Here is an 18,013-nt window from a genome sequence, read left to right as displayed (position 1 = left end):
AGTCTGATAGAGACAGGACAAGGAGGAATGGCTTTAAACTAAAACAGGAAATTTAGGTTAGATATTAAGAAGAAATTCTTCACTCAGAGGGTACTGAAGCACTGGAATAGGCTGTCCAGAGAAGCTGTGGGTGCCCCATCCCTGGAGACAATCAAAGCCAGGTCCCAGGATGGGGCTGCAGGCTGCCTGGTGTGGTAGAGGGAAACCAGCCCATAGCAGGGGACTAGACACAGGTAGGCTGTAAGGTCCCTTCCAACCTAAGTTATTCTATAATTCTATGAGTCATTCCACTGAAGTCTACATACATACTACCACTTCATTCTTTAGTTGGTCTTTTAATGGGGGAGCTATTCACACCCAGCAACACCAGATTTGAAACTCAAAAAACATAGCAAATTCTTCAAATAAAGACTTCATTTATTCTGCTGCAGAGAGCTTCCATGCCATTCACACAAGGCTTCAGTAAGATGTTCCCAACTTGACAGTGTGAAAGTGATAAATGGAAAATGTCCTCTCAATCATAAAAAGAAAAAATCCACAAAAACTGAAGACTGAAACAAAACAGGGACAAGATAGGAACTGAGATCCTCTACCTTTGTTTGTTTTTTGTTTAAGTAAAAGGCATTCCCTAAGAACACTGCAGACTGCCCCAAAGGTGCCAGTTAGAGAAGTGAAGGAGGCTGGGTGGTCAGTGTAAGCAGCAGGTTTCAGATTCCAGAGGAAACAATCAACCAATGTAGATCCTATGGAAATCATTGGCACCAAAGGCAGCATTACACTTTGGGCACTTACGCTGCCGGGTGTCATAGCGTGTTTTCACACACTCGAAACAGAAGACATGAAAACACTTTGTTAGGACAGCATCCTTTTTGCGCATGTTACAGCATGGGCAGGTCAGGCGGGCCTGAAAGATGGAAACATTACAGTTAGGGCCTGCTGGATTGTGGAAGGTATGTTAAAAGATGACTAAAGATAAAGGTCTTTCAACTTCTGCTAAGGAAAGGGTGCTTTTTTCAATGCAAAATAAATCTACAGTGCCAGAGTTCAGATAACAAAAGTCAAATACTCAGAAGTGTGACTACAAAGCTTTCTGACTAAAGCAGAGTTCAAGAGAGAAGTGTAGACAGCTACTCACCTTGTAATCCTTGATTTCTTCCATCAATATCTCATCACAATTTGGAACCATGTCAGGCTTCTTAGTGGTTTCCAGCTTCCTGCGTAACCTAGAAATGTCTTCCTGCATAAAAACAAAGAGACCAAATAAATGAGCAATGTCTTCTTTCCACAGCTTCTTCAAGAAACAGAAGCAGCCCCTGACTAACTGTGCATCTAGCTATATCACTCCATCTATATTTTTATCCCAAGAGCCGTACCTATCATCTGGTGCTACTTGTATTGTCAGTTTTCAGTGCCCAAGATCTGAAATAGTCAAGACTTAATCAAGCAGAAACCCAAGTAAATGGACAAAAAAGTGTTAACCAGGAAACGGTGAGGAAATTAATGTAGTTGAAACCTACTCTGACTTCAATGCACAAAGAGCAGACACCAGATGGAACATATTGAAGGATTATGCACGGAGAGTATACCTCAGCCCTTTTGAAGTTGAACATCTCTTTCTCTCTAGTTACTCTGCTTTCCACTATCTCATCCTGGAAATCATGTAGCTTCTTCTGAGCCAATTCTAGCTGGGTTTTCAGATCATCCGCAAGCTGGGCTGCATCCATAGCCTGAAAAAAGTAAACCATCTTAGAATTAACAAACACAAAAGAAGTTCTGGTCCCTCTATTTGTAAATTCAAGACTGCTCACAAAATATTTCTATAGCTACTGGAGATGAATTTTTTTTCAAGTCTGCTTTTGGTAGATTCAAACTGAAGAACTGAAATCATTCCCTAAACATTACTTCAAACAGCAAAATATCTTTCTGCCCACAAGCTCTAATAATTTAGCTTGAACTCTCCTCTTTAACAGAGACAACTTGTTAAATAACAATGCATCTCACTTGGAAAATATAAATGCCCCCTCAAATTCCCTGTTACTATCAGTATTTTTAGCTTTCCATTTCCACTTTTTCCTACTGAATCTAGAAACAGATCTACAGAGAAATTAGACAAAACTGCAAGATAAGGCTTTTTTTTGCATGGGTGGTTTTTGGCTTTTTTTGGTCATTTTCTTTCCAGAGCCATTCTCTTACCACTTTCTGTTCCTGCATTAACAAATCTATTAGCTGAGTTCCCTCAGAACTCAGAACATAGTTGCACTGAATTCCCCTCTCTCTTCTTCAAAACAATGTTTCTGCTTTCCTTTTTACCCGTTTTGATGTAATCCCCATATTTCTACTACAGCCTTGATAGCAATGGCTGGATCAACCATGACACTCAGTTTTAGCCTACAGACCAACTTCATTTAAGTATCTTACACATTTAGGAAATGTTTTCATGTTCCCTAATCACCATTTTCTTTTACTGACTTCATCTTTCCTATGAAAGCTTTAACTCCTCTCAGTTAACACATGGCTGCAACCTCTTTTTCCCTAAGTTCCCCTACCTAATCAAGACTTCCACAGAAACAACTACACCTTGCTTATCTTTATAAAAGTAAACATCACTCTACGACACTTAAATTAGCACACCTTTCATTGCTCCTCAGCCTTCTGATATTCTAGTTCACAAGCAGGGAATATCAGGTTCCATAATGTCAGTGAAACCCTGGAGATTCCCAGAAGACAACAATTCCATCTCCAAAAAGAAACATTCACCTTGCGTTTGTTCATTTCCAGGGCCTGTGTTCGGAGTCCAAGTTCTTTCTCGCCTGTTCCAATACTGCTTTGTAGCAAGTGTTCCTTCTCTTCCAGCTTACGTACAACCTGCAGCTGGGCATCCACCTTTAGAAAAGGAGAAAGACAACAAAGAAGGACTGAAACGAATGCTCTACAGGTCTTCTTAAAACTACATGCAAAACCTATCCCTACCTCCCCATCACTAAAGATGGTGTCTCTTTATCTTCCTCTTTTCTTCTTGGATACAGACACACTGGCACACCCACTAGATCTACATATTCAGATCTCTCTAGTGAATGCTTTAAAAATCTAGCAAACACCTGCAACAAAGATTCATCTTTTGGTGGGTGGCTTACAGAATTGCTGCTAGACAGTAAGCAGTTTTGCTTTGGTTCCAAATATGGCAGAACACATATGTGGAAGAACTGTAACCGCAGGAAAGTGGTTCACTGCTTCTTTACTGCCTCCTTCCACTTGCTCTTCATAACAATGAACCTGCAGGACAGTTTATACTCATACAGCAGTTTCTTACTGAGACAGACGCCTTGAAGTTCAATACAGAATACTTCAGTTGATGTGAGGAACATTTCCTTCTGTTCTAATTCCAGCTGAGATAGAAGTAATTTCCTTTAAAGTGACTTACATGGCACTGTATTTTGAATTTTGGGCCAATAAACAGCAACAAGGCTTTTTCTGCATCTCATGCTATCTCATTCTCGCCAGTGTAGACATGGGGCGCACAAGCAGCTGTGGAATGGCACAGCTGGAACTACTGCCCTAAGCTGAACAAACAGATATTACATACTGTATGATGTTATGCTCAGCAATGAAATCTGAGGAAAGAAGGATGAGTAGGAGAACATGTTCAGAGTTACGTTGTTTGTCTTCCCAGATGACCAGTATGTAGCCCTGCTTTCCTGGAAGTGGCTAAACATTTACCTGCGAACATCAAGTAGTGAATTAATTTTGTGCTTCTCTTGCACATGCAACTTTTGTTTTACTTAATATGTTGCCTTTCTCTCAACCCATGGACATTCCCACTTATGCCCCTCTCTCCCCTGTTCTACTGGGGAAGACAGGCAAGCAGCTGTGTGGGTCTTAGCTACCCACCAGGGTTAACTTGCAATACACCCTCCCGCAGATTTGGCTGTCCTCTTTCCTTCTCTCAAGTTACCTGTGTCTTCAGTGTCAAAACTTGATCTGCCAGCTCCTCCTTCTCTTCTTTCAGCAGCTTGTGAATCTGGTTGGACTTGATACGTTCTGACATCAGCTTGAAGTTGGCATCATCTTTCTCCCGTAGCTGCTGCATCAGCCGTATGTTCTGCTCCTGCATGTCTTCAAAGGCTTGGCCTGTGACATCCATTTCTGACAGCAGAGCCTCCTCCTCCTGCAAGAGAATCATTGGCTCTGGCAGAGCTGTTTCCTGTACCACTACGATTATCCTGAATATCCTACAGAGACACCAGAACTAACACAGATCAAGGAAAATGCATCAGTCTCTAGGGCCTGAATTATAAACCGGAGGAGAGAGGCTCATCTTCATAGAAACTCACAGATGCTCGCTTATCTGGTGGGAAAAATGAGCTGCAGTCATTGCTAGAGCTGGGCAGAAACCACCTACCAACTTCAGGCAGCTACCTAAACAGCTGTCACAAACTAGGCCAATTAATGCCCTAGGTTGACAACTCAACAGCTTCCAATTAAAAGGCTGTCAAGCCCTTTATACTCAGGATGCTTCATCATTAAAGGAGTAAGTGACAAGACAGTGTAATTGTGTACTAAAAGTGAAAAAAAAATTAAATTCTAAAAAAGAACACTTCAAATTACTCGCTTGCCTTGCCTGTACTCAGGTCAGTCCTTCCCTATTAACATTAGATTATGTCCTTTTTTGTGGAAGAAGGTATATGACAGCACCACACAGATGTATTAATTATATGAACTGTACATGTACAAATATTATTAAAAACAAGTATCACCCTACCCCTCTAGATGCTGACCCAGCCATTTCCCTTCTGTGCTTTCCACCCATGCTTCACGAACAGCTGAATTTTCCCTACCACTTCTGCCATGAACTTTGTCATACTTGCTGTTAAGATTTCATTTTTTCCCCCTTCAACACACAAGGACAAGTAACACACATCTTTGAATCATATGGCAACAGAAAATCTGTCTCCCTAGCAGTAAACTAAAGACACTAATTTCCCAAATGCACAAGCCATGACAGAAGTTATTAGAAACTCACCTGTTTAGCCATGGCTAACTTCTTCTGTAAATACTCAATCTGTTCTTCTACTGCTCGGATCTTCCGAAGGGCATCCTCATCAGCCATCTTTTTACTCTCCTTTTTCTCCTTGTCTTCCAGTTCTTTCACTCTCTGCCTTAGTTCTTCCAGCTTAAGAAAAGACAAGACAGAAATGACACTAAATACAAGAATGTGGCCTGAGCTTTCTCAAGTGCTTTGTTTTCCCCACAGTTCTTCAGAGTATCAGAAAAACCACCTTCTAAGCATGGGAAAATAAAGTCTATTTCATGTCAACATGACACTGTAATACTGGCAGACAGACCATTAACATGGGCTCTAAGATTAAGACCTTTATTTCAAAACCTTGGAAAATTCAACGACACCTTTATGAAAATAATGACACTTGTTTCTAGCAATTGTATTCGCAAGGCTACGTGGAAGAAGAGCATCTGCTCCTTCAAAGGCATCTGGTCCAGCATCTTTTTCAGTGCAAAAAGGGGGAACAAAAGAAAAAAGAAGAAACCATCATATGAAACGCAAACCTGACGGACAAAACAAGGAAACCAAACCTGGTAAGTCATGCTAATTGATGAGGGAATATGAGAACATTTAATCTAAGGACTAGGGACCCTGCCAACTAGGAAACTAAGGTGAAAAAAAAGGAAGAGGCCAGAAACAAGATACACAGAGGCACTGAACTGAGAAAACAGACATGCATACAATAACAACAAACCAACCTTGTCCGTCACACTAATTGTTAGGCTTTCAAAAAACTAGCGGTGCTACTTCTAGGAAGACTAAGTTGGGCTTTGCAAAGGAAAAGACTGGACCATTGGGGGCCTGAGCTAAGAAGACTATAGGAATCAGAATTCTGAACACCACTGAGCATTACGAAGGGGAGCAAGATTAACAAAGGGGTGTAGACAGAAAGGACTTAGTTGTGCATGAAATCAGGCTGGTCAGCACAGTCATCAGGCTGACCGTTGCAGTCTGGCTTATCTTCTTACAGTACCTCCATGTATCTTTCTTAACTGCGATCACACTATCCAAGCCTCACGTATGTGTGCTGCAAGGACTAAGTGCCAACTTTTGGTAAGACAGTTTGTGAATTGGGTAAAGAGGTCTGGGATGCAGGCAGAAGTGCCAGACTGACAGAAGGGCTGTGCAAGTACTGGAGGGATCTGCTAAAATACACACACTTGTGAAACTGGACAGAGCTGTGTGTATGTGTGTACAGTGGATTTTTACCCCTACCATGTGAAGAAGATATAGGGGCATGTCTATTCATGTTAATGTTTTGAGCCCAGTAAGTGGGCATTGCTGAAGGCAGCAGCTTGTCCATGGCAATCTGCTTGACTGCCAATATCTGTGTCTTGTATTCTCTGTGCATGTCCCTGACACATGTGCTTACCATCTACTGTCCTGCACTCAGGAAAGCAGCAGCCACATCTCTCAGCCTAAGCTGAGACCTTATGTCCCCAGCCTGGGCTCCAGTGGCTAGGCAGAAGAAAGTCCTGAAGCAGAGTGGTTGGAGGAGGAAACCATACTCACAACACCTCTTAACATCACACTGTAACTTTTTTCAGTGCTCTCTGCAGCTTCACTTCAAAATTTCATTTCCAAATCACTGTCCAAGACCCATTTAAAATATGTGGGGTGATGTTCCCTGCCACATCCACTAAAAGATCTGAGACCACACTCTACATTTTCCTAATAGCACACCTAACTCTATCTTCAGGTCTTTCTAAATTTTTAATGATCTAAGGCTAATCTACATATAATAGAAATGGAAAGCTAAAAACAGCTTTGAACAACCAACCTCCTTTAACACCAACGATTAAAACACTGTCCTTCAAGAGGACATTATCAACATTTCTTCTCAACTCCAAACCAATTGAGCCTCTATTGTAAGTGACAAATGTGAGAAGAGAAAATAACCTCTTTTGACAACAAAGGCACCACAGTTCAGATACAGAGTATTTGAAAAGAAGTTTCAAGGAGAATGTGATTGAGAAAAAAATGCCAAGAGAAACAAGCTTTACCTCTGCTTTAGCCTTCTTCTCAGCTGCCATGAGCTGCACTTTGTCTCTCTGCTCTTTGGGGGCAGAACGGTACATATCTAACAACAGCTTCATCTCCTTCTGGCTCTCCTGGGCCTTCCTGTAAACACAGAGATAGAGGACTGTGAGAACAAAGCAGAAAAGCTACATTATCATATATTCAGCAATATTTTCTCTGTATTCCACACTGCAGCCCAGTAGTGTCTTCTTCCATGGCTCATTTCACTCTACTAAGTGCAAGTCAAAAGCTGCAAAGAAGAGATTCAGGTACACACAGGTTGAAAAGCTAACGGAACACAGAGGGTGAAGGAAGCATGCAGTCTAAAAGTAAGCAATAGCTATCCATCTCTGCTTTGGTACTGATCTAAGAAGGAGAGACCACTGTGCCCTTCATTAGTAACATCCTGCTGTAGAATTTTACACAATTGTAGTGACAGCAACTTGACATGTAGTATGAAGTACCTGGTTTGGTTTTAAAGCTTCATGGTATTCTGAGTGAAATGTTACTATGTTTTGCAAAACATAATCAGACAGAAGGCATTAGAAACTTCTAATTTCAGGAACAAATTACCTAAGAGCTGCAAGTGATCTCATATAAACACCTGAGTTAGGGCATAACTCACAGAAGAAAGGGAGAAACAGCAACTCTTACTTGAGCTCAGCCTTCAACTGCTTGATCACTTCAGCCTCCTTCTTTCTGCCATCTTCATGCTTCCCTTTCTCCTTCTCTTTGGACTCTCTCTCCTTCTCAGATTCCTTCTGTTTCTGTTTTTCTCGCTCTCGCTCTTTTTCTTTCTCTTTCTCTTTCTCTCTCTCCCTCTCTTTCTCTTTTTCCTTTTCTCGTTCCCTCTCCCTCTCCCGTCTTTCTCGCTCCCGTTCCTCTTCATCTCGCCTGGCCTTAACTTCACTAGCTTCTTCAGAAGCAGCTTTGGGAGCAGATGCTTGGGCAGAAGGGTCATCAGGCTCCTGTTTGATCTCTGGAGGTTCCTCCTTTGTGTCTTCAGTGCTGGACTGGGATTGCAGAAGAGCGCTACCACTGCGAGAGCGGATCTGTCACGGAACAGCAACAGAGAAGACAGAGATTGAAATATTAGGTTATCAGCCAAAAACCTGTACGACAGTTATCTGCCTACACTAGTCTTCCCAATCTTCGTTCGCATATTTCCTCCGATGTTGCTAACAATGTTCACAGAGCTCTATAAAGCTACAAAAGGAAGACAATCTGTTTAAGTGGAAAGGAGGAGAGCATGGAACTCCATCATAAATTATGCTGCATCTTGTACATCATAACAGAAAAGCCGATACTACAGGTAAAGAAGGACTGACAACATCCACATTTTCACTAAGCATTTTCTGCTTTTTACTAGCATTTTCTAATTGGATACCTTGCTCAAGTCAGACTGGGCCTCCCTCAGTTTGCGTTTGTACCTCAATACCTCTCCCTTCAGCTGGTGGTTATGATTCTGGAGGCTGCTGATGAGATGACGCATCTCCCGATTAATTGGGCCTAGAAAAACAGAAACACAAATGTAACAAAACACACTTTCACTCATTTCTATAGACTTCAATGGTGAGGGAATGACAAGAGACAGAAATAGGACTATAATCATTCCAGTGCACAACATACCATCACAACACATTCACAGAAAAGTCATGCCAGCTATGATAACTCTCTGGAGATTTCCAGCCTTAGTTTCCCCTTTACTTTTTCCCCCCCAGCATTCCTTTAAGGAAAAATGCGTCTTTTTAATTTGATCTGGCTGTGATAGAGCTAATTTTCTCCATAGCAGCTCATACAGTGTTGTTTCAGATTTAGGAACCAAAACAGTGATGGCAACACACAAATGTAGTGGCTACTGTCAAATAACGTTCGCATGCTGTCAAGGTCTTTCCTGTTTCTCACTCTGTGCCCCCAGTAAGCAATGTAAGGGTACAAAAGAAGTTGGGAAGAGACAAACAAAGCAGATGATTCAAACTGACCAGAGATACTCTATGCTATGCAATGTCGTCAATAAAAACTGAAAAAGAAGGGGGATTTAAAGACGCTAGCCATCTCAAGCTTGTGAACTGACTTGCCATCAGTGAGGAGGGGTGGGGGGGGGAAAATGGGTGAGTGACTACTTTGCATCACATTTTTATTTCTGTTCCACTTCTTGCTTATCAAACAAGGGTTAGGGTTTGCCTACACTAATAGTCTTGATCTGTACGTTTTCTTGCTTTTACTCTTCCTTTCCTTTTTCTCCTCTACAAGGGCAGGCTGAGAGCTGGGGAGCTTATAGCTGACTTCCAATACCTGAAGGGGGCCTTCAGTACCTGAAGTTGGGGAGGGATATTTTATGAGGGCACGTAGGCAGAGAATGAGGAGAAATGACTTTAAACTAGAACAACACAGATTCAGACTTGATGTTAAGAACAAATTCTTTACTGTGACGGTGGTGAGACACTGGAACAGACAGCCCAGGGTGGTTGTGGATGCCCTCTTCCTGGAGGTTTTGAAGGCCAGAGTGGCTGGGGCTGTGAGCAACCTGTCTACTGGGAGGTATCCCTGTCTGCAGCAGGAGGGTGGGAACTAGATGATTTTACCCTTCCAATTCAAACCATTCCATGACTCAACGATTCTATGAAAATGAAACATTTTGCAGCACCTAGAAGGAAGTCAGATAACGTGCTTCTGAAACTTGTCAGGACAAGTATTTCAGAATAACAGAAAAAAATAAAATCATGTCAAGTGTTTTGCTGCAATGCAAGCTCTAATGGGGCTGATTTTTTAAAAACAAACAAACAAAAAACCATAGCAGAAGAACTCCATACCTGCTTGTTCATTGGCAGCAAGCGTCTGTTCAAACTCAATCCTCAACATCTCATACTCTTTGCGGACTTGTGCCAGGGTGTCCTCTAACTGAATTACTTCTGTGCGTAGTTTCTTGTGAAGGCTGACCTCATCCCTCTGAGGAGTAAGAAGGAAACAGAACTTGGTGCTGTGACCTGGAAGTCTCTCTCACCTCATCAGCAAAGGTACAAGAACTGATGAATTACTGCCAGGAAGCCATTTCTTGAGCATACCTGGGGCCACTCAGATCAACAGCAACACTCAATGGGTGACAGTGTTCTCTAGTTTAATGGAGCAGAAGTACTACCTCAATTAGTTCCACCTGGCGCTGGTGTGTGGTACGAGTGCCATGAAGTAGAGTGCGGGCCTCATCAAGATGTGCCTTCAGCTGCAGGCTCTCATTATACAGAACAGAAAACTGAGACTGCATACAGCGATATTCTGGAGTCTCCTTCACAGCTTCTTCCACTGCTCGTCGCAGCTCAACCTGGTCAGGATACAAGACGTCACAGAAAGTAAAATCGTCTCCTTGAGTTAAAGCTGCCAGAAGCAACTTTTCAGTGGGAACAGAACAAGTATCTTAAAAACAAGAAAGAAAACAGTGTAGAACATTAATAGCATTGCTGAGAAATGGATGCAAGTGATGCTTAAGTTATCGACTAAAACAGTCTGTGCTTTTTCTCTGCTGATATATACAAAGCTGTTTCTCTTACAGAGTCACACAGTAAGTTTTTTTTCATTTTCAGGTTTTGCAACAATTTACCTCAAATATATGAATTTGGGAAGCACAATAAATATCTTCAAATGATTTACTGCAAAATCACAAAGATATAAATGAATTAAGACAGAAACACAGAAAAATACAACTGTAAATTAGAAAAACTAAGTGCCAGTGAGAAACACATTAACAGAAAGCAAATGAGAGAAAGTACAGAATTTGAATTTTACTACAAAAAACTCAGGAAATAGGTGTGACTTGAAACAAATATATAGATACATACACACACAACATGCTCAACACAAATAAAAAGAAAGCTGTATGCCAAAGGGAGTTCCTCTCAAAACAAGCTCACATGGATAAACAGTATTTACTAGTGCCTCAAGTCAATCTCTGGTGTCTCATCTCTGAAACTTAAATATCAGCTCAGATGTTCCCACTGTCAAGCTAAGCTAAGATAAACAGAATCTAAATTTTATCTACAAATTTATCACAAATTTTAGTGTTACTGCCACTAAGATATAAGAAATTTGTATGTTGTTTCCTTTCTATCCATAAATAAACCACAAATAAAAGGTTTAAGTTAATCTATCCTTTTCAGAATCTAGAATCTCCTACTCAAGTTCCCTGGTTCAACTCACATGGGGAGGGAAGGTGAAAGAGGGGAACTAAATAACCAGATACCATTAAAACATTTTAAAGGAATGGAACACAACTGAGAACAAGAAATAAAAAATTAGTACAATTCCCACTGATGACCACACGATGTCACCAATGCACTGAATTGCAAGCTTAAGTCGCACAAACACACTTATTTTGAGTACACAGCCAGACTATAAAACACACAGTTTGACTTGGCAAGAATCTTTTAAGAGTACTTAGTTCAGTGTGCCCAGCATGGACAGGGACATAGAAACAGAGAATGGCTTGGACTGGGAGTTTCAAGCCCAACCACTTCCAACCTCCTGCCACCCCCTAAATCAGGTTCCCTACAGCCTAGTCCAACCAGACCTTGAATGTTTTCAGAAATGGGGCACTAACAGCTTCACTGTACAACTTGCTTCAGCCTTTAAGAAAAAAAATCAAAAAAATCATATTTTTAAGCTAAGAGGATAGTTGGTGTATAAGCATTACCCCTTGTCCTGTCAATACAGGCTCTGGTAAAAAAAAAAAAAAAAAAAAAAAAAAATTCTTCATTTTTCAATAAGCTCCCTTTGAATATTGAGAGGTTGCAATAAAGTACTCCGAAAGCCTTCTCTTCTCTAGCTCTGAACAATTCCTACTCTCAGCATTTCCTCAGAGGAAAGCAATCTGGTCATTTTCATGCCTCTCCTCTAGACCCAGCCTAAAAGCTTCTTGTCTTTAAGGGGCTCAGAACCCCAAAGCTGGATGCAGTATTCCAAGCAGGGTGTCACAAGAGTGAAGTACAGAATGATCTCTCTCAGCCAGCTAGCCACGCTTTTTATATGGCTCAGGATACAAAGAGCAAGTACAGAATAGAAGAATATTAATAAGGATTCCCAGAGATACAACACAGCATGACAGATGGGAACAGGCTACAGAAACGTCTTCATCTTCAGACAGGTACAAACATCTCACCTTGAGTTTTTCATTCTGTGTTGTTACTTCCTGAAGATCATGGCGCAGCTCCTCTAACTCGTTGAGGCGGTTCCCAGCAAGCTCTTTATTCTCTTCCAGCTCTGCATTCATCTCCTCAAACTGCAAGGGATAAATCACTTTTAAGTTCCACTATTCATGTACAGTACTAATCGAATGATCATTTTTACAGTAAGGACTAGATAATGCTACTGAATAGGACAGACCCTACTTCCCCCAGGCCTTTTTATACCAGGAAACTCATAAGGAAACACAATGGTTTGTCAAGGCCCCCCCAGGAGATTTGTAGTAAAGGAAGTTTTTAATTCTATAACAAACCAAGATCTTACACGCAAGCTCTCTTTGAATATATTCTTTCCCATGAACAAAACTGAGGTACTGACTTTACCTTACGGGCATTAATGGTGATTGTGCCCCCATAGAGACTGCTTCCTGCTCCGTACACCTTGTAACCTTTGGAATTCACCTGCAAAAAGGCAACAAATTTCATAAATGCTTGATTAAATGCATAAGTGTATAAAGAATATACAGCAGCACATTCAGAGTCACAGACTGTATACTAGAGATTTTAACTTCTCACAACGAAATACGCTAGGAAACACATCACTCAAAACTAAACCCGTTTCTCTGGGTGGTGCTCACCCGTTCAAGAACATCTGCCAAGTGCCGGTTAAGTCGCTGCTCTCTCTTACGGATCTTGTCAATATTCCACTGAAGGTCATCAATCATAGTCTCTAGAACAGACACTCGAGACTCCGCTGTCTCCACTTTCTCTTGCAACTTGGAGAACTGCAGTCAAGAATATTTTGGTCACAATATTAGATAGAACCAACAAATTTTCAGAGTGCTAAGAATTTTTTTTTCTTCATATTCATGATACACTGCATTCACACTCTTTGTACACTTTGTGGTTGTCTTTTCCTATTCAGATAACTTATTCCAAGATTACTCTCTGAAGAAGAAAACAAGTCTGTCAGCACAGCTGAAATGTCTCTACACCAATGCATGCAGCGTGGGAAATAAGCAGATAGAAGCCATGGTGCAATTAGAAATGTATGGCCTAACTGCTGTCATGCAAATGCAGAAGGACAAATTGCACAACTAGAGTACAACAATTAAAGAGCTGCAAGCTTTTTGCAAGCAGGGAAGGTGTGGGGGAGTCGCCCTCTATGTTAAGAAGTGGACAGATTGCAAAGCGATGGCTCTGAGAAACAGTCATAAACAGGTTGAGAGCTTGTGGGCTGACATTAGGGATCACTCCAACAAAGGACAGCTGGTGGTCAGCATCTATTACAAACCACCTGATGAAAAGACTGCTGACAACGCCTTACTGCTTCAGCTACAAGAAGCAGCATGCTCACAGGCTCTCATCCTGACTGGGGATTTCAACTATCCAGTTATCTACCCATAGTTGCTGGCAACTTGATGGGCTGCAAACAACTCAGCAGACTGCTTGAGTGCACTGAAAAAAACTTCCTGGTCCATACATTGGGCAGACCAACAAGAAGAGAAGTATTACTGGACCTGGTGCTCATCAACACAGAAGAGATAATTAAAGGGCTTAAGATTGGAGTTCATGATCTCAAGGAATATGGGTCTGACAAAAAAGCAAAGCCAGCACCCTGAAGTTCAGAGAAGTGAGTTTTCAGCTGTTTAAATAATTATTGGAGGAGATCTCTGGGAGGCTCCCCAAAGAATTTGTGGACACCCCATCCATGGAAGTGTTTAAAGCCCTGGGCAGCCTGATCTCACAGAATCACAGAATTGTAGGGGTTGGAAGGGACCTCCAGGGATCATCGTGTCCAACCCCCCTGCCAAAGCAGGTTCCCTACCGCAGGTCGCACAGGTAGGCGTCCAGGCAGGTCTTGAACATCTCCAGAGAAGGAGACTCCACCACCTCCCTGGGCAGCCTGTTCCAGTGCTCCGTCACCTCACTGTAAAGAAGTTCTTGCGCATGTTTGTGTGGAACTTCCTATACTATCCTATCTCATGTGTGGCCACCCTGCACACATCAGAAAGGCATAGAACTGGGTGACCTTTGAGTCCTTTTAAACCCAAACCCAAAATAAGAAAGAAGTTGGGAATATCAGGCAGAGTGCAACGGCAGCCACCTCACCTTATTCAAAGGTGTTTGGGTTTTTTTTTTTTAAATCTTTTAAATCCTGCTCTATAAACCACTTAAGTGCCTTCGGACAAACACTGAACCACACCAGCATTACCTCAAATGATTATGGATGCCTCGTAAAGCATTCCTTAATTCCTGAATTCCTTAAAGACTGTATTCATCCTACAATTAGGGCTGTAAAACTTTCACACACAACCCAGAAAAAAAAAAAAAAAGAGGTGAAATGACAGAACAGCAAGCGTCACAGACAGATTAGCCATCATCTTTCCACCTTCTCTGCTTCATTAGCTTCTAAAAGTCATATCCATGTAACTTATTAATCATTATATTCTGTCCTTCATTATAGGACAATAGTCTAATCCATCCAAATTACACAGAAAAAAATCTACATACAACCATTCTTTCCATAACCTTTGTTCAGAATCTGAATTTCCATTCTTCTTCCTGCTGCCTTTCTGTAAGGCAACAATCTGCTTTGCAAACAGATTATTCTAAATGGAAAATAATCAAGTACAGTCTCCAAAACAGATTTTTTTCTCTCTTCTTTTTATACCTCCTGAGACATTATTCGGTGCTTCTCCTGAAGAAGATCAGCCAGTTCCTGTAGACGCCCATTCTCATGTGAAAGGTAGGAATTAAGTTCCAAGACTGCTTCTTCCATCAGCGAAATATCTGAAACAACCAAAAGAAAAAGAAACAAATAAAGAAGGTAGGTTCTATTCTTAAACAGTAAAAAGAGAAAAGTTAAAAGGAGATTCTGTTGTTAACTGCTTCTTATTACAGCTCTCCTTGGAGTAATATCTTGCACTTACCAAGCAAAAGTCTTTGCCATTTAACATACCATTCATTTCCATTTGTAACCATCTCTTAATGCCAGAGATCATTCCAATCACGTCAATATCAGCAACACAGAAAACACTCTTCTATTACACCAAAATCCTATTGCAGGTCAAACTTATGTGCAAACCTATTTCAACACACGCTAATAAACCAAATGACAAATTGCAACTGAGTACAGTGTTGTGTGAGTACAGGATCACATGACAGCACTGCCATTACAGCAACAGTCTGAGACTGCCAGCTCAGCATGGTAGTATTTTACCACATCAGTGCTGCTTCTCAAAGCTCTTTTATCATATCATGGAACGCTCTGGACATCAGGAAAAAAACAGAGTTGGTAATTCTTCCTAAGTTTTCCCTCAGAAAAGATTAGAATTCTGCCCTGAAGCCAACAGTTTTTTTTTCCAGAGGTTAACCTGAGCATAAAATTACTACATCAATTTTTGGACTCTCGTCATTTATGTTTCTTCTGCAAAACTGTCTTGCATTCAAAATTAACAGTCACACTGGATACACAGTGATATTAGATGCTTCCCAGTGGGCTTAAAGCCCACAGAACACTGAGAAGACTGTTACTTTATGCCTTTTAGTGAACTGCAAGTCAGAAGTCCAGCATCAGTTTGTGATATTGTTTCATTTCCTTACTGGTAAGCCTGATAAGGTTTAATCTGTAGACTCTCAGGTGAGGAAGCACACTACAGGCAGAAACAAACCTCTCCTCAGCCCCACGCTGTGGGCAGAACTCTCAGCATTCATATTCAAAGGCAGTTATCACATTCTTCTGATACAAAGCCTTCACTGAAGGTTTTGATAATTAGGCATTAGAAGAGGTAAGCAAATTTATTTTGGAAACTAAATGAGCTTAAAGCCTTGTCATTCTTAATTCTTAGAATGCAAGATCACGTCTAAGATGGAATTAGACAGGAATCCTTGAGCATCAGCCAGGGATCCACCACTTTGGTCCTACCTCCACTATTCAGCTTGTGTGACAGCACATCCACTTTCTCCTGCAGTTTGTCATACATTGTCACAATCTGGGCAACAGCACGCCGGGAGGACTCCACACGCTCTTGCAGCTGAGATTCTATCTCCTCACTAGTGCTGCTGGCTAAGGTTGCTAGGAAGGAAAAAGCTGGCTCCAACCCTTCACCTGGGAACAGAAAGAAGTGCAAAAAGTAAACGTGCTCTGGCAGAAAAATAACGCTATTCTTCATAATCAGAAAGCCTGTGACGGCTTTTAGAAAAACAAGCCAGTAGCATCCACAGCTGAAATTCATCTTTTCTACTGTCCCCAGCCATGTGCCTCACCTCTTTCCCTTTCATCTTTTCGTTCCTGATTACTGTCTGAGTCTGGTTCAGGTTCTGGTACAACAAGTGCTTTTCTTTCGGACAGGAGGTCTCCAAGGCCTTGGTCCAGGTCAAAACGTTTAAGGATGATGCGGATATTTTCATCAAACTGAGTAACAAAGAAAGACAAGACAAAGGATGAATGTGTAGGTGAACAGAAGGCGCAAGGAGAACAGTATTCATAAAACACACACGTCCCTCCAAAAGCAATGCCTCCTATTTACTTCCACTGAAACTGCAACAGATAAAAAGAGCACAGTGGCATTATTTGATAGAGCAAATACTCAGCTACACAACTCTATTTTTCAACACAGTCATCACTGTTAGCTATGCATCTTCACCAGCAACAAACTACGGTCTGCATGCCATATGCCATCCCAGTGGAGGTCTCTCACTGTTTCATAGCTGCTATGGACACACTTGCCTCATAAGCACTTCCATGTCAGATGCCATTCTGCCAGACTGCCCCTCTGCTGCCATCTGTCACGCAGCAACAAAACGGAATGTCAAATTTTACTGCCATACCACGAGCATCTGCCTCTAATGCTGTGGGCCAACAGAATGAAATAGGAGGCATTACTTCCAGAGCAGCCCTCGCATATTACTAACTTGATTCCAGTAACGGTTGATAATCAGCAGAGAGGCATCATCAGTGGCCTGCCGACGCTCCAGCTTCTCAATGTGTTCCCGCAGCTCATCCTCAATGGCTTGCCGCTGGTCAAGCATCTCTGCTAGTTTCCGGTTCTTGGTCTGTAGGGTCCGAATGTCCAACTCCTCCTGTGCAGAAGCACAAGTTCAGTGGCACATTCCTCACAAACCAGTTCACTAGGCTCATCAAGGAAGAAAGACAATTTGGCTCCCATATAAGAAAAACCAAGAGCTTGAGAGGCAGTAAACAAAAAAGACATACCGTTGAAGAAACGCCACCAAGCTTAATGGTCTCTACTGTGGTCCCCAAGTCTTCAACCCCTGCCTTTTTCTCTGGAGGTGCAGAAGGGCCAGGCTCTCCAGCTGCCCGTTTATTGCCAGCTCCAGACATGGTGGCTGAGACATACAGGCTCCCCACTTCTCCAAGTTCTGCCTGGTCATTAAAGAACACCATTAAAAGAAAACAATGACACCAAACTAATCACAGCCAATTCATTATGGTAACAAGATACACAACACAGTACAGAATAACTTTGGTGGCTTTGGAAAACATTGGTCAAGAGTTAAGTCTTAAAGGACGCCACTGGGTTTCGCACTGTGAACAGCAACTCATGGATGTTACCCTCCATGAGAACTACCAATCTGTGATGTTGAAATGGACACACCAATCAAGTTACTCTTATTGCACCAACATTCAAAGTCAGTTAAAGCCAAGGGAAGCAATTCCTTGAAGACGAGCTCTCAGAGATTTTACAAAACAATATATATATATAGTGAACACATAGCGATATGTATATATATATAGTGA

General features: G+C 41.6%; 1 protein-coding gene across 4 annotated transcripts in view; it reads right to left on the bottom strand.

Moving 5' to 3' along the window:
• Positions 1 to 399: 399 nt before the first annotated feature.
• The window catches only part of RNF20 (ring finger protein 20), an 18,972-nt gene continuing 1,358 nt past the window's right edge, over positions 400 to 18,013 (bottom strand). For 3 of the 4 annotated variants that reach the window (XM_042866287.1, XM_042866289.1, XM_042866290.1), the window contains exons 2-20: positions 17,468 to 17,638; positions 17,167 to 17,334; positions 16,519 to 16,666; positions 16,178 to 16,360; positions 14,924 to 15,042; positions 12,888 to 13,034; positions 12,634 to 12,711; positions 12,228 to 12,347; positions 10,218 to 10,397; positions 9,892 to 10,027; positions 8,466 to 8,587; positions 7,733 to 8,130; positions 7,063 to 7,180; positions 5,021 to 5,170; positions 3,953 to 4,165; positions 2,758 to 2,883; positions 1,587 to 1,727; positions 1,136 to 1,237; positions 400 to 904 (exon numbers count right to left, since the gene is read on the bottom strand). In XM_042866287.1, coding sequence (XP_042722221.1) covers positions 728 to 904; positions 1,136 to 1,237; positions 1,587 to 1,727; positions 2,758 to 2,883; positions 3,953 to 4,165; positions 5,021 to 5,170; positions 7,063 to 7,180; positions 7,733 to 8,130; positions 8,466 to 8,587; positions 9,892 to 10,027; positions 10,218 to 10,397; positions 12,228 to 12,347; positions 12,634 to 12,711; positions 12,888 to 13,034; positions 14,924 to 15,042; positions 16,178 to 16,360; positions 16,519 to 16,666; positions 17,167 to 17,334; positions 17,468 to 17,596 — 2,955 coding nt within the window. In that variant the 5' untranslated portion in view covers positions 17,597 to 17,638 and the 3' untranslated portion in view covers positions 400 to 727. The remainder of the gene's footprint in view (positions 905 to 1,135; positions 1,238 to 1,586; positions 1,728 to 2,757; positions 2,884 to 3,952; positions 4,166 to 5,020; positions 5,171 to 7,062; positions 7,181 to 7,732; positions 8,131 to 8,465; positions 8,588 to 9,891; positions 10,028 to 10,217; positions 10,398 to 12,227; positions 12,348 to 12,633; positions 12,712 to 12,887; positions 13,035 to 14,923; positions 15,043 to 16,177; positions 16,361 to 16,518; positions 16,667 to 17,166; positions 17,335 to 17,467; positions 17,639 to 18,013) is intronic. The other variant, XM_042866288.1, reaches the window with a different exon arrangement.

This window comes from Lagopus leucura, unplaced genomic scaffold, assembly GCF_019238085.1.
Source record: "Lagopus leucura isolate 7727_CA_CO unplaced genomic scaffold, USGS_WTPT01 Super-Scaffold_810, whole genome shotgun sequence".
Taxonomy (NCBI): domain Eukaryota; kingdom Metazoa; phylum Chordata; class Aves; order Galliformes; family Phasianidae; genus Lagopus; species Lagopus leucura.
Note: the sequence above shows the minus strand (reverse complement) of the source record. Positions and strands in the feature narration are given on the sequence as shown.